General features: G+C 33.0%; 1 protein-coding gene across 1 annotated transcript in view; it reads right to left on the bottom strand.

Annotated features, from left to right (window-relative positions):
- Nrk (Nik related kinase) overlaps window positions 1-19817 on the bottom strand; it is a 118957-nt gene that overhangs the window by 37154 nt on the left and 61986 nt on the right. Inside the window, exons 6-14 of the mRNA XM_063246236.1 lie at window positions 17771-17896; window positions 16218-16328; window positions 14364-14454; window positions 11183-11313; window positions 9404-9458; window positions 5112-5190; window positions 3912-4087; window positions 2327-2390; window positions 732-1929 (exon numbers count right to left, since the gene is read on the bottom strand). Of these exons, the coding sequence (XP_063102306.1) occupies window positions 732-1929; window positions 2327-2390; window positions 3912-4087; window positions 5112-5190; window positions 9404-9458; window positions 11183-11313; window positions 14364-14454; window positions 16218-16328; window positions 17771-17896 (2031 nt within the window). The remainder of the gene's footprint in view (window positions 1-731; window positions 1930-2326; window positions 2391-3911; window positions 4088-5111; window positions 5191-9403; window positions 9459-11182; window positions 11314-14363; window positions 14455-16217; window positions 16329-17770; window positions 17897-19817) is intronic.

Here is a 19817-nt window from a genome sequence, read left to right as displayed (position 1 = left end):
GATAGATATGATAACTATCTTCAAAATATTTTGGAAGCCGATTTTTAACTCATAACACCAGCTTAAGCATCTTTTTAAATATTGCTACAAAATTTAGTATAATTCACTTATGGAGTGAAGTGCAACATTCCATAACAAGAAAGAACTAATTAACTTATAGAGAAATAAAGAATGAAACATATTTAAATTATTAAACTGTTAAAATATTTAAAGATTAAAAATAATAATTTTAGGAGTGCCTATAGAGTCACTGTATTGGGTAAGGGAATAATATTTAAAAACTAATAATTAAAGCTATATATATATATATAAAACCTGGAGAATTCAAGTAATTTTTCTTCACATTTTAGTAAATCTCCTCTAGAATACAGGGAATATTTATCGCGTTTTTTATTAGTTCACGTTTGTGGTACATCATGAATATATTCATTGTATTATGAGATACAGGTACATGATGCATCCTATTTCATTTTTGCTCTCTTTATCTCCCCCACCATTTCTATATCCCTCTCATTTGTCAAAGATTTCTCTCTTTGTTCCCTATCTTCTTTTATTTTGCTTTTTGACTTATCTACACCTTGTCTTTCTCATATAAGAGAAACTGTGCAACTGTTAAACTCTCATGTCTGATTTATATAACTTAGCATTAGGTTTTACAGTGCAAAAATATAGTCATGAACTAGCATGTTTTCCCTGAAATTTTGATTGAATAAAAATATCAAAACTCTTACATTTTCAAATTGTCTCAGATCGGCCTCATGCTGGTTAAAGCTGCCTTCACACCTGTGTCGGCGTCTGCGCCTCCGGGCTCCTAAAAATGAGTGCTCAAGCTTTTCAGGTGATGACTTTGCCCTGAAATTCTTTGGTGACAATCTTTTTGCAAGTGCTTGCCTTAGACTAGAAACCCTGGATTTTTTTTTCGCTGGCTGTTCTGGTTGAGAATAAAACACATTTGATGACAGGTTTTCCATCAGGGTTTGCAGTAAACCGAGTGGCTTTGAGTTATGAGCATCTGGTGCTCGAAGCAGGTCTTTTGAGAGTCCGTCTATCAGTGCTTGAACTGAGTTAACTGCCTCTGAGGGCTCTAGTGTCCAGCTGTGTGATGGAGGTGACCCCTCAGTTGGCTGTCCTACTGGAATGAGCTCCTGAGTATCCAAATGTAGTGGCAACAGCACGTGGTGGCTCTGTGACAGTAGGGGCAGGAATACCTGGGCATGTACCCTTAATGGCTCAGGTTCTTCTGCCTCAGCATCTGCCTGTGCAGGCTCAGCAGCTTGTTCCTCTGCTTCTGGGTGTTCAGGTGCCTGGTTCTGCCCCGGATGCTGTTCAGGAACCTGGTTCTCTCTCTGCTGTTGTTCAGCAGCCTGACCTTGTCCTTGTGCTTGTTCAGGTACCTGACCTTGTTCTTGTGCTTGTTCAGGCATCTGACCTTGTCCTTGAAATTCTTCTGGCACATGGTCCAGGTCTTGAGGTTGTTTCAGTTCCTGGGTTTGTGATAGGGCCTGAGGCTGCGGCATTTTCAGTAATGGAGCCTGCAACTGTAGAGGCCTAAGTATCTTACCCTGAGACTGTAGTGGCATGAGCAACCGGGCTGCTCTCCGTAGTCGTGGAGATGCCTTAATCTGCATGTGCAGAGGCCTAGAAGCCTTAGCCTTAACCTGAGCCTGTAGTGGCATGAACACCCGAGCTGCCCTATATAGACGCTGAGATGCCTGTGCTTGCCCTCGTAGAGGCCTCTGTGCATTATCCTGTGCCTGTAGTGGCATGAACACCCTAGCTGCTCCATGTAGGTGCTGAAGTGCCTGGACCTGTGGCTCTTCTCGATCAGGTAACCACCTTGGCTGAGAAGGTTCTCCATGCAGCACTCTAAGTGGTCTGCATCGGCTGCTTGTTGGCAATCTCAGAAGCTCTTGAGTGCAAGAGGGTCCTCTGAAATAAGCATACAAATTAAAATTTTCACTCGATTGGAGCCATACAAGGGAACTGTTTATTTTAAAAGAAATATTTTCTGTCAAGAGATATTTTCAGGAAATGATTTTTGGGATGATTCCTGTAATGTTTGAAATTTCCTGGAGGTAACATTTGCAATGTCAATGTATCAAAATATTAATGGAGCCTAATAATCTGTTGATCATTCTATTGATGCATACTAAGGAGATTTTGAGTAGTAATAAAAAATCTCCAATTCAGTATCTTATGGAAATAGAGATCTGCTATTTGGGTAGTTCAGAAAGAATTGTTATTTTGCGCCAAAGGTCATTGTGTGGAATCAAGTGCATCCTTTGAATTGTTATCATAAAATTATAATTCAATTTGTCTAACTCACCTGAATCTTCTCATGGCATACTGTTCCTTAATTGCTTCTTCTCTTTCAAAGACCAGAGGTATATCTTTATATGAAAAAGAAATAAACAGTCCATAAATATCAAGCAGACTTACACAAATCCAGCTTAGTTGTTTTGTATCTGAAAATAGCAAAGATAACCCTTTAAACATACGGTTGGCTTCAAACAGACAGTATTCTAGGTTCATTTTTGCGACACTATACAGCTATTACAAGTAGATAAATACATCTGGGATCAGAAAACAAAATATAACAAACCAATTACTGGTGGAGAAAAAAGCGTGAATGAGACAAAGGTAAAATGAAGAGAAACTGCAGATGTTTGGTGCCATGGCTTATAGTTGTGAGCGCCACATTATAAAGATATTATGATTTGGGATTGATGTTTGATCTTTTCAAGGAGAAGGTAAAATCTTAACTCTTGATTTTCCACCTAACACATTTTAACACATTCAGTTTATTTCTTGCTATGTTATAACTATTGAAAAATATAAGCTTACACACAAGAATTTTCTTTTGAATTTCTTACATTAAAATGCTTAGGATAAGTATATTTACATCTTCAGTGTAACCAAAATATAAATGAGACTTTTTTTGTGGATATCATTCATGAAATGTTGCATTGCTGAATATCAATCATTAAGAAGCTGTGTGGTTTTGCTGCACCCCTTTGAGACCACTTGGCTTCTATGATGTTGGTTCAATGACTGCATTGCCAAAGGTACATAATTTACTCTAACTTCTCTTCATTTGAAAACATGGTGTATATAGTCATGCAGATATGACAAGCATCACTGCATTGCAATATATCCTGCAGTTGATATGAGGATGCCTGCCTTGTGTCTAACGTCCCCATTTCCATTCCATTATTATTCTAGACCCTATGTGCAAGCCATGAAATTAAATGTATACTACGTTACACATCACAAACAAGTTTCCCAAGTAGTTTCTCCTATATTTGGTGACAATCTATCATGTCATTTTGACCATTAATAGATAGAAGCTCATTTCTATTTGTTTAAACTAGTCCCTTTAATTACATCTGATAGTTGGCAATTGCTATGTAAAATGAGGCTGTGTATGTACAAATATTATGTTAAAATTAGCAGTTAAAATGGTTAATTATAAATTCACTTTTCACCATACAGTCATCTAAAACAGTTTTAGTTAGGAGTTAATTTACCACATTACAAAATTTTATTTGTGACTTTCAGCTTCTTGATACATAAAAATACTTGCCAAATATAACTGGCTGTAATGAATAACCTCATATAGAACTGCACAAGTCAGAGGTAATTGAATAACAGAACAAATTATTAGGAAAACTAAATGCAAAAAGCCTCGGAAATTTTACTTACAACTTAATTCTCAAAAAATATTTTTCTTGAATTTTTGTCATTTTTCTTTTTCTATTCCTTCATTTTCCCCTCCCCCACACTAGTTCTTCTTTCCTTTTGAATATATCAATAAATTTAATTTTTAAAAATTTCCTTGAAATCAATAAATGAATAAATTCTACTTTCATCTAAATATTCATTCCAGTGAAATGAAACATCTCAAATTCTACCTTTTTTCTGTCGTTTTTTAATGATTCCAGTAAGATGCTTTGTTAATGACTCAATAACATGTTGTTCATTTTTTATATCCTGAACAAATGGGTGATGAAGCATGTTTGCCGAAGTAGGACGAAACAGGAAGTTCTTTATCATGCACTTTTCCATGAAATTGTGGAACTTTCGGGACCTGAAAGAAATGAATCAAACAGATAAAAGGTTTACCAGCCTGTCACATATCTTCCTTCCCTACCCACATGCCACTCTGAAAGTCCTATTTTTGGAAAGAGTTGTCTCTATAATAGTCACTTCAGTTAGCATATATCCCACACTTCCTTAATTTACATTATACGATGAAGCTATTTAGAAAAAAGGAACCCAGAATCAATAGCATTTTACCTAGATTATAGTAGAAATATCAGTGAGCTCAGCAGTACATACATGATAAAAATTCTCATGGCGATTTCATGGTTAAGAGGTTAATATAATGTAGTTCATGAGAGCAGATTGGCTGCCCTCACAACAATCAACCAGTGAAGCCTGGATATTTCACTTACTATATTCAGTTTTAGCTACAGAATAATTAACGTAACAACTCAAAAATCGGGTGCTAACTAATCAAGATTAGCTAATCTTAGAAAGTCACCCTTGGAAACAAGTGACCCAAAATCCATAATTTATGGAGAAAGTTAATTTGAACTATAAAGAATCCCAGCAATAAACTCATGGTAACCATTTCTACTACTGAAAGCAGTAAATACTAATAATAATCTAAGAATTTAAGTTACTAGGCCAATAAGCTTTAGAGCAAAGAACTTCCAAGTTTTCTAATGTATAGCTTAGTGGAAGAATGAGTCTTTGGCTGTAGGTCTATGGATGCTTATACTGCTATATATAATCATTAATGCCAGCCCACATAGGCACAGTGAAAAACTTTACAAAATGTTGCCCTTGATCCATCTCACTACCATGGAAACAAATGAAAAGGTTTGCTAATGACTGGGCAGTAAGGCCATAGTCATAAACTATGGGTAATATTGCTTATTTTTAATTGACTAATGAAAACTGGTCATTGAGACGTTCAAGTTAAGATATTGTGTGTTAGGAAATGTTGTTCAACAACGATGGTGAAACAGAACCAATCAACTGATGGAAGAATTTGCTACATAAAAATGTTAAATCAACGTGCTTAGGAGATTGACATTTGTCTTTACCATCCACTAGATTTGACTGTAGGAGCAGATTCTCGTAAAATCACGAAGAGGGCTTCCAAGGGCTGAAGGTTACACAGAGCTGCAAAGGAAAATAAATATGTTTATAGAGAAGGAAAAGGCTAACTATAAAATGCACTTCTCAATCTACAGGGAATATATTTTAGTATTCTTTCACATATCCTGCTAAAGAACTGTGTAAGGTGAATAGATACAAAGGCATATAGCTAAAGGTAAAAATCAGTTTAACATAAACAGTGCGTCTTATAAGAGTTTAAAGCTTTACCACCACCAAGTGGAACAAATCAGCAATAAATTAATTAGATAACATTTTCAAAATGTTGATGTATTAGATAGAAAATTTATTCAAACGTGGAGAAAAACACTCTTTTGTGTTTTCATATTGTAGGTATTTACAGCTACAAAGTGAAACACATGATTGTAGTTTGAAAAAATGAATGCAGCTTGTCCCTGAGCACAGTAATGTGTAAAGAGGGATGCTTTAGCAGTCTACAGACCTGAGAAAAATCTGTTTAGGAAGCTAAGAGAACTAGAAAGAAGGTATAAATAGTTCAAATAATTGTTCAGAACACATTCTCTCAGGATTCAAATCTTAGCTCTCTACCTTTGTGACCTCTGCCTGTTTATACCTTGGCTTCTTCATCTGACAAACAGGAAATATAGAAGAAATGCTTTCTAAAGAGTTGCTATGAATATTTAATATTAAATATTAAACACAAGTAAAAGTGTCTGGCATTTTCAGTTGCTAAATAAATACTAGTTAATGATGTTATAATAAATATTTACACTTTCTGACCCTTCAAGTCTGTTCCAAATTAAGGAAATTTCATTATTTTGTTCTTATATATTGCTATACATAAATAGCTGATGCTAGTATGTATTATATAGATTAATCACTTCACTGATTTAGGAATTCTGGACTTTTCTCTAAGTGTTTAAATATGTGTCTCACTTCACTTATTCTTTCTTGTGCTTTAATTAAAGAAAGCTAGCAGTGCAAACAGTTCCTAGATAGCCATGGTGTAAATTTCTTCTAACCCTATAAGCATGTCATTCATGTGAGGACATTTTCCACAAATGATTTTTCTAGAAACATTCTTCCTCTCCCAAAATACATCTTCAGAAAACCTACAGTGTCAAGTTTCCCTCTCATAGTAATACAATAATGCTGCCTCCTCAAAGTTACTTTACCAGGATAACATAACTAATGCTATTGTTCAAAGGTCATACTTTGTTCTCAACTGCATGGGTACATATAATTGAGCACAGAATTAGCTCCAAACTCAAAAGATCAGGATTATATTGACTCTCTTATTTCCTTTATTGTGTGCAATTGGTCATTAACTTCTATTTTTTAAACATATTTTGTACTTATATTAAAATGTTTGTTATTATTTGCTAATATCTGAGCATCATTCAGTGAGCTGACATGTTTAGAAGTCACGAGTGACTGCATAGCCTAGAAAAGGCTTCATTAGTAGAGCAGAAAAGCTTATAGAAGACTGAAGTATAGGGAATCTAAGGAGCAATGTCAACAACAGCTGTGGAAGGTTTCCTATACTGTTTAATTTTAGGAATGTTGATAGGTGTCCATATCAATCTATGTCTAATAACAGAGCCCAAATGTTCACCATTAGAGGCTCCTTTCTTTGAATAGCAAAATGTCTTGTAAATATCACATCTTAAGCCAAGCTTAGTTGGAGATCCATTAAACTTTGCTTGATTTGGAATAGGTTAAGTAATATAGTTTATTCCTAATATCTGTTAAGACTTGAAGGAATCTTCTGCATATAGAAGAAATGAGGTTCTTGGTGGGACACAGGTAAATTTGAATCATGAGATAGTCAGGTAAATACTAACATTGGATGTGAGAGAGACACAATAAAAGCAACAATAGAAGCAACATAATGAACAAGTGTGTTGATACGAAGAATAATTTCCATAATAGCAAAAAGCATGCCAAATTAGATAAGATTAATGTACATTAGTTACTATGCAAAACTACAAGGAATGAGTTTTGACCTCATCTTGCTTCTAGGAAATAGTCACATTTACCTAAGAGTGAGGTTAACTCTACAATATTAGTTGACATTTAATATGCTGTTTGAGTGACAACTAGAAATGTTCTAGCTTTTGTTTAACAGTCCTCATATTGCTGAAATTCCTGTGAGCAACATAAAGAATGAAGACAATTCTGGTGTGCAAGGATCCAATCCTTTCTTTTTAAAGATAAAAATGTTCTTTAAAACTTTCATGGTTAATTTATTCTTCTCCTTTCATATATCTCAGGAGATACTTACCAAATAAAGATCAAGGGGAGAATAATTTATTATTTGGCTCTCAAAGGATAATATCCGATAACTGTTACTTTTGAAAATCATTTCCTCTGGGGTGATAATTATAAACCAAGGACTGCCACAATTGAATTGATGAAAAACCATTTTTGTGCATAGCTACGGCTCCAGGCAATAATGGAATTTATTGAAAAATAAATGTTTTAGCAGTTCAGCTATCTAGTTACTCATGACCAGAGCTGCACCATTTCAATTACTTATCCAGACAAATTGGCTTTATATTCTCCCCTTGTGATTTTAGAATATGGTGGTTTTCACTAATCTCTTGCAAGAAGCTTGCCATTTGCATACTTTGTGTCAAATTCCTGTGCATTCTCTCTATGAATTTGTTCATCATTTCATTTCCTCCCATAACTTAATATTTTGGGATAAAAAATGAGCTTTTAGGGGAAGACATTGTGAGAAGCACTTGGAAACAATGGGGACAAAGATGTACTTAGCCATCTTGCATAACTACTTAATGAATAATGAATCCCAACCAAATTTATGTATAAATACTAATATGATCTATTGTATTGTACACTTAAAGAAAGAAGGATAGGGATAGGGATAGGGAGTAGGGAGAGGGAGAGGGAGAAGGAAAGTGAGGGAAAGAGAGTGAGAGAGACAGAGAGAGAGAGAGAGAGAGAGAGAGAGAGAGAGAGAGAGAGAGAATATAGAGGATAGAGAACTTGAAGAAGTGCCACCAGAAGTGGTAGCTGCTCTACTCCTCAACCTACCATAAAATAGAAAAGCATATTTTCTAGACAAAAAACAGAAGATAGGGTTTACATCTCCTAGTCTTATTTCAAGACTGATTCTATATCTGTTTTAACTTTATTTTGAATCTTCTTTGGTATTCCAAAGAGTACCATAAATAGGCAACAATTATATTAGCACTATGTATACTTCCGGAAATTCTTCCCATTGATTTTGCAACAAAATGCTAAGATAGTTCAAGTTTGCACACTTGTGGTGGTTGGATGTTATGAAGATAGACTGTATAAGTATATGAGAACATACAGGATTTTTGGAAAAGGGGATACAAAGAAGTCTTCCCACACAATCCTTAAAGGCATTTTTCTCTCACTTCTCACACAACTTACCATTTATTCATTGTCATTTATAACTTGAGATGTAAATATTGAGAACAGAAAATGATATAGAGTCATATATTAGATAGCTATAAATCATTTATACCATTGATCCCATTCCATTTTCATTTTCCTACCATAAAGCAGTGCTTTAAGAGAATAGGTTGTCGCTTGCTCATTTAAAGGATAAAGAAGTTGGCGAATACAACAGAAAATACAGAAAAAAGAAAGGATCAAGAGTGAGCGATATTGACTGAAAAGAAAAACAAACACCAAACAATGCTTAATACCCAACATTTCTTATGACTGACTCAATTTAAATGAGCCACTGGAGGATTTTTTTTCCACCTGCCATAGCCTGAAGCATTAGTAGCATGTGACTATATATTTTCTGAAACTTAAATTTTTCACTGGTCAGTGTAGACTGGAATACTTTAGATTCTTTTACTCAACAAGTGCAAGACCTAGCACTACAGAAGCTAAATTGAAATAACACATAACCTAACACTAGCTATCATAAAAAACACACAAATTGTTTTTATACAAATCTGACAATTTGCTTTTTGGTTTTTTGAAACAGGGTCCCTCTTATTGAGCCCAGGGTGTCCTTGAGCTTATAGATACATCTCCTTCTTGAATTATAGGCATATACCTAACTCAAATATGGTAATGCAAACAAAATTTATTTGGTAATTACTGAAATGGTAAATCACCAGTTATGATCTTGCACATAGTATGACAACTCTGTGACCAGTAAAACCTAAGACAGCTATGTGATTTTCTTCCAGACGACAGATTTATATGTATATTTCCTTAACCTTTAACAAATGCAAAGATTGTTACTTACGAGGCACCCCTTCAGCCATCTCAATAGCAGTGATTCCCACAGACCACACATCACTCTGAAAAGGAAAAGATGGCCAAAAACAGGTCACTTACAAATTAGAGATTGGTGGTATTAAGAAATTAAAAACAATCTTTGGCTAGTTATAGAAATATCAATGCCAGAGCCAATTTGTGTGTCTTCTTTATGGAAGATTCATTATACACTGACTCCATAACAAGATAGTATTTGAGCTTGTGACCGTCTAGTACTGCACTATATAATGCGTTGATATAGAATGAGGTTCAGCACAAGATAAGTTGCCTTACATGCTGTTGTATTCTTACATGAAATATGAAAGTGAATTTGTCATAAAGAAGTTCTATCACAGAACCAGCATGATTTTGGGCAAACGATTTAACTCTCGATAATTCAATTTCTAACTATGAAAAATGCTGATTATAACAGCAGCCACTCCCTTGAAATAGTGTGCTTTTATGTATAGGCATATACTCCCTTAACATAAAAATGCATTGCACGTTTATATTAAGTATATAAGTATACATTTAACAATTTACCAAATAATATATGACATCATATATTACATATAAAAAGAAGTATGTACTGGCTAATATATTTATATGTGTAAATATAAATATTTTAGTAGTTTCTAGAATATAATACATAGATACTAGAATTATGGAGATCTTGGAAATTATCCTCACCACTATTACCTATACCTTTTTTTTTTCAGAGCATAGAAAGGGCATAGTCCTAGAGGTGCACTGCTTGGATGACTCCTAAATAGTATAAAAGTATTTTTGGCTACCCAATTTACAGATCTCTTCAGTTTTGTTATCTAAGCTTAAGGTTTCTTTTGGGTACATGGGGTTAAAAAGTTAAAAAAAAAATAATACTGATGAAAGTCCTTGGAAGACACTAAGATATATACAGGAATAAAGCACAACTTTTTAAGCAAGCCATTTGAAGAACTGTATGTTTTTTTAGTCTCCAGAAGTCCTAGGATCACAGTGAACATGCAATAAGCTCTTAGTAAATAATACTTTGCAGGTCAAGGAGAGGACATTTAAGAAAATGGAAAAGAGATGAAACAAATTAATCAACTTCAAATATTTAGTATTAGGTTCCATACAGGAGACCACAATGAATTGTTTGGATGACTTACAATGTGGAGAGCGAGTGAAGATTTTCCAGTCTATAGCAAATGCAGTTTTCTTTATTTCCACATCAGGTTTTTAGTGCATATAAAGATATATATTGTGCATATTGCAGCTTCAGTGGAAATTTTAATACATAGCATGAATTTTACTTAATTTATCTATTCCACTGATTTTCCTGTGGTTTTAGAAGTGGGCCATGCCCAAAGGATTTTCTCCATTACCCTAAATAATCAAATTATTTTTTGTCCTTTTTGAAGCGAAGTTATTATGGGGATTAATCATTGGTTTAACATTTATTCATTTTTGAGTTTATAAAACCCACAAAGCCCTGGAAGGTAATTTTTCATACAAAGCCACATAATATAATATTTTTATGTAGAAATTACAAGCAATTTGAACTAGACATTCTACTTCCCAATAATTCTTCATGGTTTACTTTGTCTACATCCTTATTAAATATTATTTTTATGCATACTATCAAAACGCATCCAGGAATAGAAGAGTGAATATGAAAAAAAAAACTGCTGTTTGCTTTACATTCTTTTATTTGATCAATTAAAAGAAATATTAGTCAAAAATCCTCTCAAAATTTTGCTTCCTTCTGTTGGATCCTCACACTTACTCTGTAATCATAGGAGTGTCTTGGGTCCTCATCACAGTTAATCACCTCTGGTGCCATCCAGTATGGTGTTCCAATGAAGCTATTTCGCCTTCCATTAGCTCTGCTTACCTGGGCACTCACTCCAAAATCCACTGCAAAGATCGGAATATATCAAAATAATTATTAAGGAACAAAAATCTCAGTTGGTTACTGCTTTAACTTGGAAAGTCAATACGAAAATTACAATGGATAACAGATTTTTCATTCCAGTCCAAGAAACTATCATGAAGTCTACTCCAGGAACACTGTGAAATAAGTGTTTGCTGCTGTTCATGTTGGAATGAGACTCCACAGCACCACTATCTACAGTAGGTTTGGCTGAATATTTATCAAGAATATTAAAATTGCAGTTTCACTGGTATACCCTGCACCTCTGCTGTGATACCATACCTAGTGTTTTTAACTGTCACCAAGGTGGAGGAAGGACAGCACTCTCAGCAATATCTCAGAAAGCTATTAGCACTTGTGAAATCAGAAAGTACTATCACACTTAAAAGCAGAATAACCCTTCTGATTGAATTTAATTTAAATTCTTTCTTTCATCTTCTGAATTAGACGCAAATATGTACCATGGTCTCTATATTTAGCTTACCCTATAAAGATTCAATTTTCTAATCATCTGTGTGATGCTTTACAAATGATATTTAGTATGGTATCCTCACGAACAGACAGAAAAAAGACTGATGTAGACAGGCTATTTATAAAAAATAAGACAGGGATTAAAAATGAAGTAGATTTTCTAATTGATAATGGTCTTTAGGAATCCAATGAATGATGATCAAAATTGACTTAAAAGCAGTTTGAAGAATTTAAGAGAAGAAAAGAAAAAAGTAAAATCCTAGTAGTTTAAGACAATCTTTAGTAAAAGATCTATTACTGACAGAAAAAGTTCAAAGTATTGTAAAGTATTGTGAAAATCAGTATTGATTGTTGCATACTTTGATTATCTAAACTCTTCCTCCCTCCCTCCCTTCCTTCCTCTTTCTCTTTCTTTCTTTCTTTCTTTCTTTCTTTCTTTCTTTCTTTCTTTCTTTCTTTCTTTCTTTCTTTCTCATGAATAGGTTAAACCAGCATTCCCACTAGCCCTAATGGTCAACTTTAAGGACCAAGTAATACCTAAAATCCCAGAAGCTAATATATGGCATATATGCAGGAAAGAAAAGAAAAGGAGAAAATACTAGAAAAAAAAGTGATGAACAGAAAAAAGGGGAAAAAAGAAAAACAAAAGCTGAGATTGAGATAAAAAATGAAGCTGAAACTTCAATAATGGCTCAACTTAACCTTTAGTTTAATTACTTTGGGGAGTGGAATATGTATATTATTAATTATAACTACCATATAAAAATTTTCCTGTCCTTTTCCTCACTTTCATTTCCTTTGGCTATCATTAGTTTCGCCTTCTGCAACTTTGTCACTATGTGGTTTATAAATATCCTATGATGGTGGTGGGGTGAAGCTCAATGATACAAGATTTTCCTAGCATGTACAAGGTCCTGGATTCAATCCCCAGCACTGCAAGAAAAAATAAAGCTATGATCTGAGAAATCTAAATATACTGTGAAAAGATTATATGTAAAATTAACTGTAAAAAGTTATAATCAATAAAAGGTCTCCTTCAGTGTGAAATACATAAAATTTGATATGAGGACTTGATGACAGTTATTTTAGTGGTTTTTTTACTTATAATTTGTGTTGCAAATGGTCATGACAGCAAATTGATCTGAACATAGTAACAAAGTGTTGCACTATATGTATACTAAATATTTGGCTTTAATGTGGACTGCCTACTCAGTACATTGAAATTAGAAATCTATGTACATCTTATGTTTTTAATATAGTTTCATAAAGTTATTAGATTTGTAGCTTTTAGATACAAAAGAAACAACATATTTCTTGACACTCATTTATTTCAAGAAAAAATTAATACTGCATACTTCTTTTACAAATGTCTAATGAAAAATATTCTTAGTAAATGTTCAAAATCCATAGTTCTGTTAGTTTAGCAAAAAGGGTAAGATACCTTGAATTTACATTAAAAGATATGTCAAAAATATTTGATATAATGAAAAATAATACAGATAATTGGTTATGTGTCCTTATATAGTACTGACATATTCAATGACATTATTAAAAACCAATCATTGGAATATATATATATATATATATATATATATATATATATGTATATATATTTATATATAATGACAAAAATTACAAGGTATTAATCCCTGTGGAACTGACAATGTGTGTGTGTGTATGTGTGTGTGCATGTTTTTAATAAATTATACCATTCTACATATTGAAATAGAAATCTAGAGACTTTATGGTTTTTTATTTTTACTTACAAATTTAATTTTGATAGCATTAAAGAATCATTTTTGGGTTTTAACTCAGTGGCCCAAGTGCCTCCCTGGCAAGCGCAAGGTCACAAGTTTGATTCCTAGTATAGCCCCCAAAAAGAAACATTTCTGATTGATAGAATGTCTTTAAATGTTTGAGAAGTTACAGCAAAGAAGCAATTGGTGTTTATGTAATTTAAAATAATTTGATATTCATGGAAATAGAATGTGAATGTGGGAAGAACTTTTTAAAATCCTTCACCATGATATATACATTTGTACATGGTAAATACTAAATTCACTTTCTGAAATAAATATAATAGCTATTTATAACAGAGGGTAAAGTAAAGACCAAAAAATAATACTGCCAATTATACATTTAATATGTTCTCTGGCTTATTAGTCTGCTTTTAGTCTGATAATAAAATTTTATAAGGTTTTATAAGATTATAAATAAATTTGCTGCTGGAAAAATAAAAGAAGGGTTCAGAGAAGAGAGATGGAAATTTAAGTGGGCTATGTACATTTACCAATTACCAACAGTGAATGTAATCATGTACCGACAACATGCACTAATAAAAGTCAAAAAACAATTTATTATTTTTATCTAATTTCAAAGAACAGATGAGTTGCATCCCAACTCCCTCTCAAACAAATTTTAAAATTTGGCTAGTTTTTCAGGTACAGAAGACCCGGCTCAAATAAGTAAAAGATATTATCAGAGACATGAAAGTTATATTAATGGAGTTTTCTCTGTTACAGTGTTTTGGGTCTAACATAATACACTGCAAAAGTAAACTTACCCAGTTTGACTTCAGCATTATGAGTCAGTAGCACATTCTGACCTTTGATGTCCCGGTGAATTACTCGGTGTGCATGAAGGTGAGCTAATCCCTGTATATATACATTAATATATATACAAAAAGAAAAGTCACATCAGTATGTATTTTTCTCTTTTTTGGCACTACTGGTATTTTTTGGAAAAACATTTGGTAAGAAATGACCCAGATTTGAGTTTTCAGACAAAATTCTTCCTTTAGGCTGGAATTACTACAACAATTTCCCAGAAACTCTACTTTTGGCCATAAGGAAAGGAAAATACACCAAGAAACCCATGAAAGAACAAAACACCAGAAAGTAATGTGTGTATACATTAGGCAATTTTACATTAGGCTCCTTTTTAACTTCCATATTTCCAATTAACTATAAGAGTAAAGAACTGCACATCTTGACCATATCATAGCTCAGACATAGTTTTTCTTTGTTCACCATCCAACTGTTTGTGTAGTCCAAAATATTTTCAGTCAGCCTTGTAGGCTGAGTATTTGAGGGAATATGGAAATTCATTTTAAAATATTTGTAATTTGTTTTGGCTTACCCTGCTGGCCCCAGTCCATTCACCACTAAAATTAACCCATGACCTAGCTAAATTATTGCATTGTATGTAGTATTAGGCTGCTGTGAGTTTTCTCTAAACATTAACTAGGAATAAATAATAGAAGTAATAATAAAAGCAACTAAAATTTTGAACCCTTATTCTTTTCTAGATATTTTGCTAAATGCTTTGTATGGAATAAATTATTAAGTCACAGTAATCCTTTGAGGGATATCCCAGTAACTATTATTTTATATGTGCATGATGAAAGTGAGACTGGAAAAATTAAGTAGCTGACTCAAGGCCACACGGCTAATACATGGTGAAATATAATTTAAACTCAGTGCAGAGTGTACACACTTAGCCATTCACATTTTTTTCACAAATGAGTGTAATCAAATTAGAGGAGGGATATTATAACAGTGTTGAATGGTGCTGTTCATTTCTGTTAATGCCATCCTTTTGTTATGTTAAACACTTAAACCACAAAGAAAAAAAAACAGTTTGGTAGGGTAAGAAAACTGTTGCTGTCATGCAATCAAGTGTTAAAATAATTTTAAGAATTATATATATATATATATATATATATATATATATATACCCATTCAAGGAAGATATCTGTCTAAAAAAGGCTGTTGATAGCAGTTTGGACCATTCTGTAGAATACTGACTTCTTACAAGCCCTTGTCTTAATCTATGATGATAGTGGTATGCTTCTTATAAATGAACTCTAGTGGTGGGGATATAGCCATAATAGTATACCACTCACCTAGCACAGGTGAAGCCTGTTTTTCAATCTCCAACACCACAAAAATGAAATAGAAAAGAACTATAACTCCTGAAAATATAACAATCCAAAATCACTGACCCACTGAACACAGTAATTTGAATTTGTAGCCATTAATGCCTATGAGTTGGAAGAACCTGATTACACATGTTGTGGTCCAACATAAAATTGAAGAATACAAACTCAATATTTGGTTTTTCCCAACCTTTATTTTTGTGATCCAAATGTTATGTTTATAATTCTCTCTCTCCTTTCTTTTTCTGTTTTTTTTTTTCTTGCTACATTTCAAATTCAGCTTGCATTCAGATACGCTTCAAGTTCAGATGAATTTGAATTTACAGTGTTCCTCATTTTCAGCCTCTGCAGTAGTTGTAACTACAGGTGCACACTGGTATTAAAGTTCTTGAGCAATCATATATGTGATGTAGACTATACTGTGTATATGCCTCCTAGGTTCTTTCAAGATTAGAGAAGAATGATTACATGAAAACTCACCTGAAGGATTTCTCTGCAGATATAAGCAATCCAGTCTTCTTTTAGACTCTGATTTCTAGTCATTCTCACAACATCAGTGACTGAGCCTGCTGCACATAACTCCATCACAATCTGCAGAGAAGCCATCAAAAATATAAAGAATTAGAAAGTCATATTCTGAAAACATCCAGAGAATTTTAGACAGTGTGGCTTGTTTTTATATGCAAAGTTTAGAAATTAAAGCAATGCAAAGTGTGACGCAGTTGTCTTGGAGGACTCAAAGACTAGGGTAACTGGAATTTGTGGAACAGGAAAGCCAGGTATCATACTGGAGATATTTAAATAAGATGAGGTATTTTAACTAAGTCTTGAGTTATAAGTAGTGTTTGCATATTCTTAGAAAGAAAATGTTCAGTTTATGGAAAACAGAAGGAACAAATGCTCTCAGAAAGAAACTACTAGAGGGGATAAGCCTGAGCTATGATTAGGGTGCAAAGAAAGGGCTAGTTGAGGCAACAGATTGTTTTAAAGTGAAAAAGTAGCACATGTGGGTTCTAAAAAGAGTACACATGAATGTTAACAGTCAGTCTGATTTTAATTGTTTTGTTTATTTTCAAACTCTACATTATTTTTCCCCAAATCCTAAAAATCTACAGTCCCAAGAGGGAATTTTCAGTTGAATTTCTATATGATTTGTTTCAAAGTGATTAATGCTAAAGAAGTTTATTTTAAGCAAAAGAGCTTCATTTTAAATTACCATTAATCTGGACCTTTGACAGCATTCCATTAGATTCTACTGTTAATACACTCAATATCTCAGAAAAATTATCTTTGCCACAAATGAATTCAGTGCCCAAAGCAAGAGGCCAGCCTGGGCTGCAAAGTGAGTTCAAGGGCAACTGAACTGCATGGCAAGATCTTGTCTCAAAAGACCAAAGGAAAAAAAAGAAAGAAAAAAGAACATTCCTAATCAAAGCTCATTTTCTTGATATTGTACTTTTGGAGGTCAGCAAAATCTCTGGTGACTGTGGTTTATTTAATGTCTGATTAGCCTCTAAAATTTATGTTTCTTGATTTGGGTTTTGTGATACTCCAATCATGATGACTAAGAAAAGGGTGAGTCAATTAACTAGGAAAGAGTTTTGAGGTGTTGTTTTATTTAAGTGCATAAACTTTGAAAATGCTTAAAATGTACCTATATACTCATAGTCAATTGTTCATTATGAAGTCTTTATTTCCCAAACCATCAGAGCCTCCATACCAGTAAAGCAGTGACTACTTTCAGTTAAATGTGGCCAAAACATATTTGAAAATATTTATTTTGCATATTAACAGTATTCATTTGAGTCTTCCCCTATCCCACCAACAGACTCTTGCTAGACAGATAAGTTATTTTTTTTTTTATTTCACCACTCTCATCTCCAGGAACTAGAGTACATATTCCCATTATTGTCTTGAGCAATTGAGTAAATAATTTTCCAAAGGTACACACAAGTGACACATCAATTCATAACAAAATATAAGTTTGTATAAGATATTTTGATTGAATATTGTCAAGATAATTAAAAGCATACCCAAAGTTGGTGCCTGTGGCCAGGAGGACTCAGCTTGAAAAATGCACCATAGAAAGACACAATGTTTTTGTGGAAAGAATACTTCCTCAGAAGGTTGAGTTCAGTCCTGAGATCCTCTTCCTCATCCTATGGAATTAAGAACAATGAATTTCTAAACCATGCAATTCAATGACTATTGATCTCCAAACTAAAGTAAATTCATAAAGTAAAATCCAATGCAAGCTCTTATACCCAACAGTAAATTATAGTAAAACCTCAACTTGAACTTTCAGTAAATGGCAATCTCTGGTTAACTTGGTATTCTAGGGGTAGGGGGAGAGAAAGAATGATAAATTCATGCTGTCTTAATTCAGCAGTTGCTAAAAAGTGGTTCGTGGATCAGCACAACCAATCATTGTAAAACATTTTGATTGAATGGAGTCAGAGAATTTTGTTTGCTTTTTAAGATAAAAATAACTTGTTTTGTTGGGGTTTTTTGGTTTTACTCAAATATTGTACACATACTCTATAATTTACATGTGTAAACTATACTATTTAATCTTTTTAACATAGAGAGTTGTATATTTATTATGACAATCAAATTTAGAAGATTTCTATCACTCCAAAATGAAGAAAAAATTACCTTATCAGATAAAAAGTTTTCAAATATTTCTTTATTTTGTGAGGCTTCCTTGAACTTCCTTGACAAATGTTCTTAGAGGCTCAAAAGTTTACAAATTTTGATGAATTCCAGCTTATAAATTCCTTTTTTTTGTTGTTGTTTATACTTTGGTCTTATATCTCAAGATATATTGCCAAATAAATGTCATAAAAATTAATTTTTTCTTTCTTCTAGATATTTTACAATTTTAGCATTTACATTTAAGTCTTGGATCCACTTTGAGCTAATTTTTATAGAAAGTAAAGATCCATGTATGAGTACGATCTCAAATTGTATCCATTTACCTATAATAGTCACAGGCTTATTGTCTCACTAGCGTGGGAAACTGAGTAAATAAGAACCAAAATATACAATAGATAGCATAAATTGGGAATAAACTGTTCAAATAAAAGAGAAACTGTAATGAGGCAAAAGGGAAAAGGAAAAATCTAGACACACAAGATAGTTAAAATAGTTATGATAGAAACTAGTTTCTATCATAAGAAACTGAAAAAGAAGGTTTGTGCTAATATTGTTTGGACAATACACAATGTATTGATTATTGTTAGTCTCTAATTATCCTGTTTTGAAATTCTGCTTTATTTGTTTTCCTTAAAATTAAAAAAAAGAAAATATAGGTCTAATCTCAATATTTTGTATGTGGATAGTTAATATCATACTGCCAATTGGTCTGTGATTTATCTCCTTTTAAAGGCATTGTTTTGTTCTATGCTAACCTTTCTTAAAAGTATGATTTAAGTAATTTATTTACCTAATCAAAGCAGTGGTACATCTATATGAGGTAAGATACACAAGTAGTGTGCTTTTATGAGAAATTTCCTCTAAGCTTTGCTAACAATTCATAGTGCATTTTTTCAGATATCTATAAATACTAGTGCAGTAACTATAACAGTGTTAGAAATACATATGTACATATTATATAACATGGAAATTTATTTTTAGTATAAACAAACTCATGTTTTTCTCAATATTCTGAAACTTTCACATGTTTATTAATAAATCACATCTTTTTTACAATTTTTATTCTTATTAGTATATGTTTGCCATACCTAATTGTTACAATTCCTTTTAATAAGTTTGTACATGTATCTAATATATTTTATTTCTTTCTGTATCCTCTTTTCCTCCTTTCCTGCCCCCTTTTCACATAATTTGGCCCCCTTCCCTGTGGAAAACACAACTTTCTATATTAATAAACAAATGCACATACTTTGTGGAATTATAAGATTGCACAAAATGAAGGTACAGGTCTGATGTTCAGGGATCAGTTCTAGAGAGGTTACTATTTTTGGTAATTATCTTTATAGAAAACTTGAAGCCCTCAAAATTGGATAATATCATTAAAGTAGAACACATAGTAGAAGAAATAGCACTAGTGGAAGCTGT

The sequence above is a fragment of the Cavia porcellus genome, unplaced genomic scaffold, assembly GCF_034190915.1.
Source record: "Cavia porcellus strain 051 isolate PalLab524CR breed Dunkin Hartley unplaced genomic scaffold, mCavPor4.1 scaffold_3, whole genome shotgun sequence".
In the NCBI taxonomy this organism is placed as follows: domain Eukaryota; kingdom Metazoa; phylum Chordata; class Mammalia; order Rodentia; family Caviidae; genus Cavia; species Cavia porcellus.
Note: the sequence above shows the minus strand (reverse complement) of the source record. Positions and strands in the feature narration are given on the sequence as shown.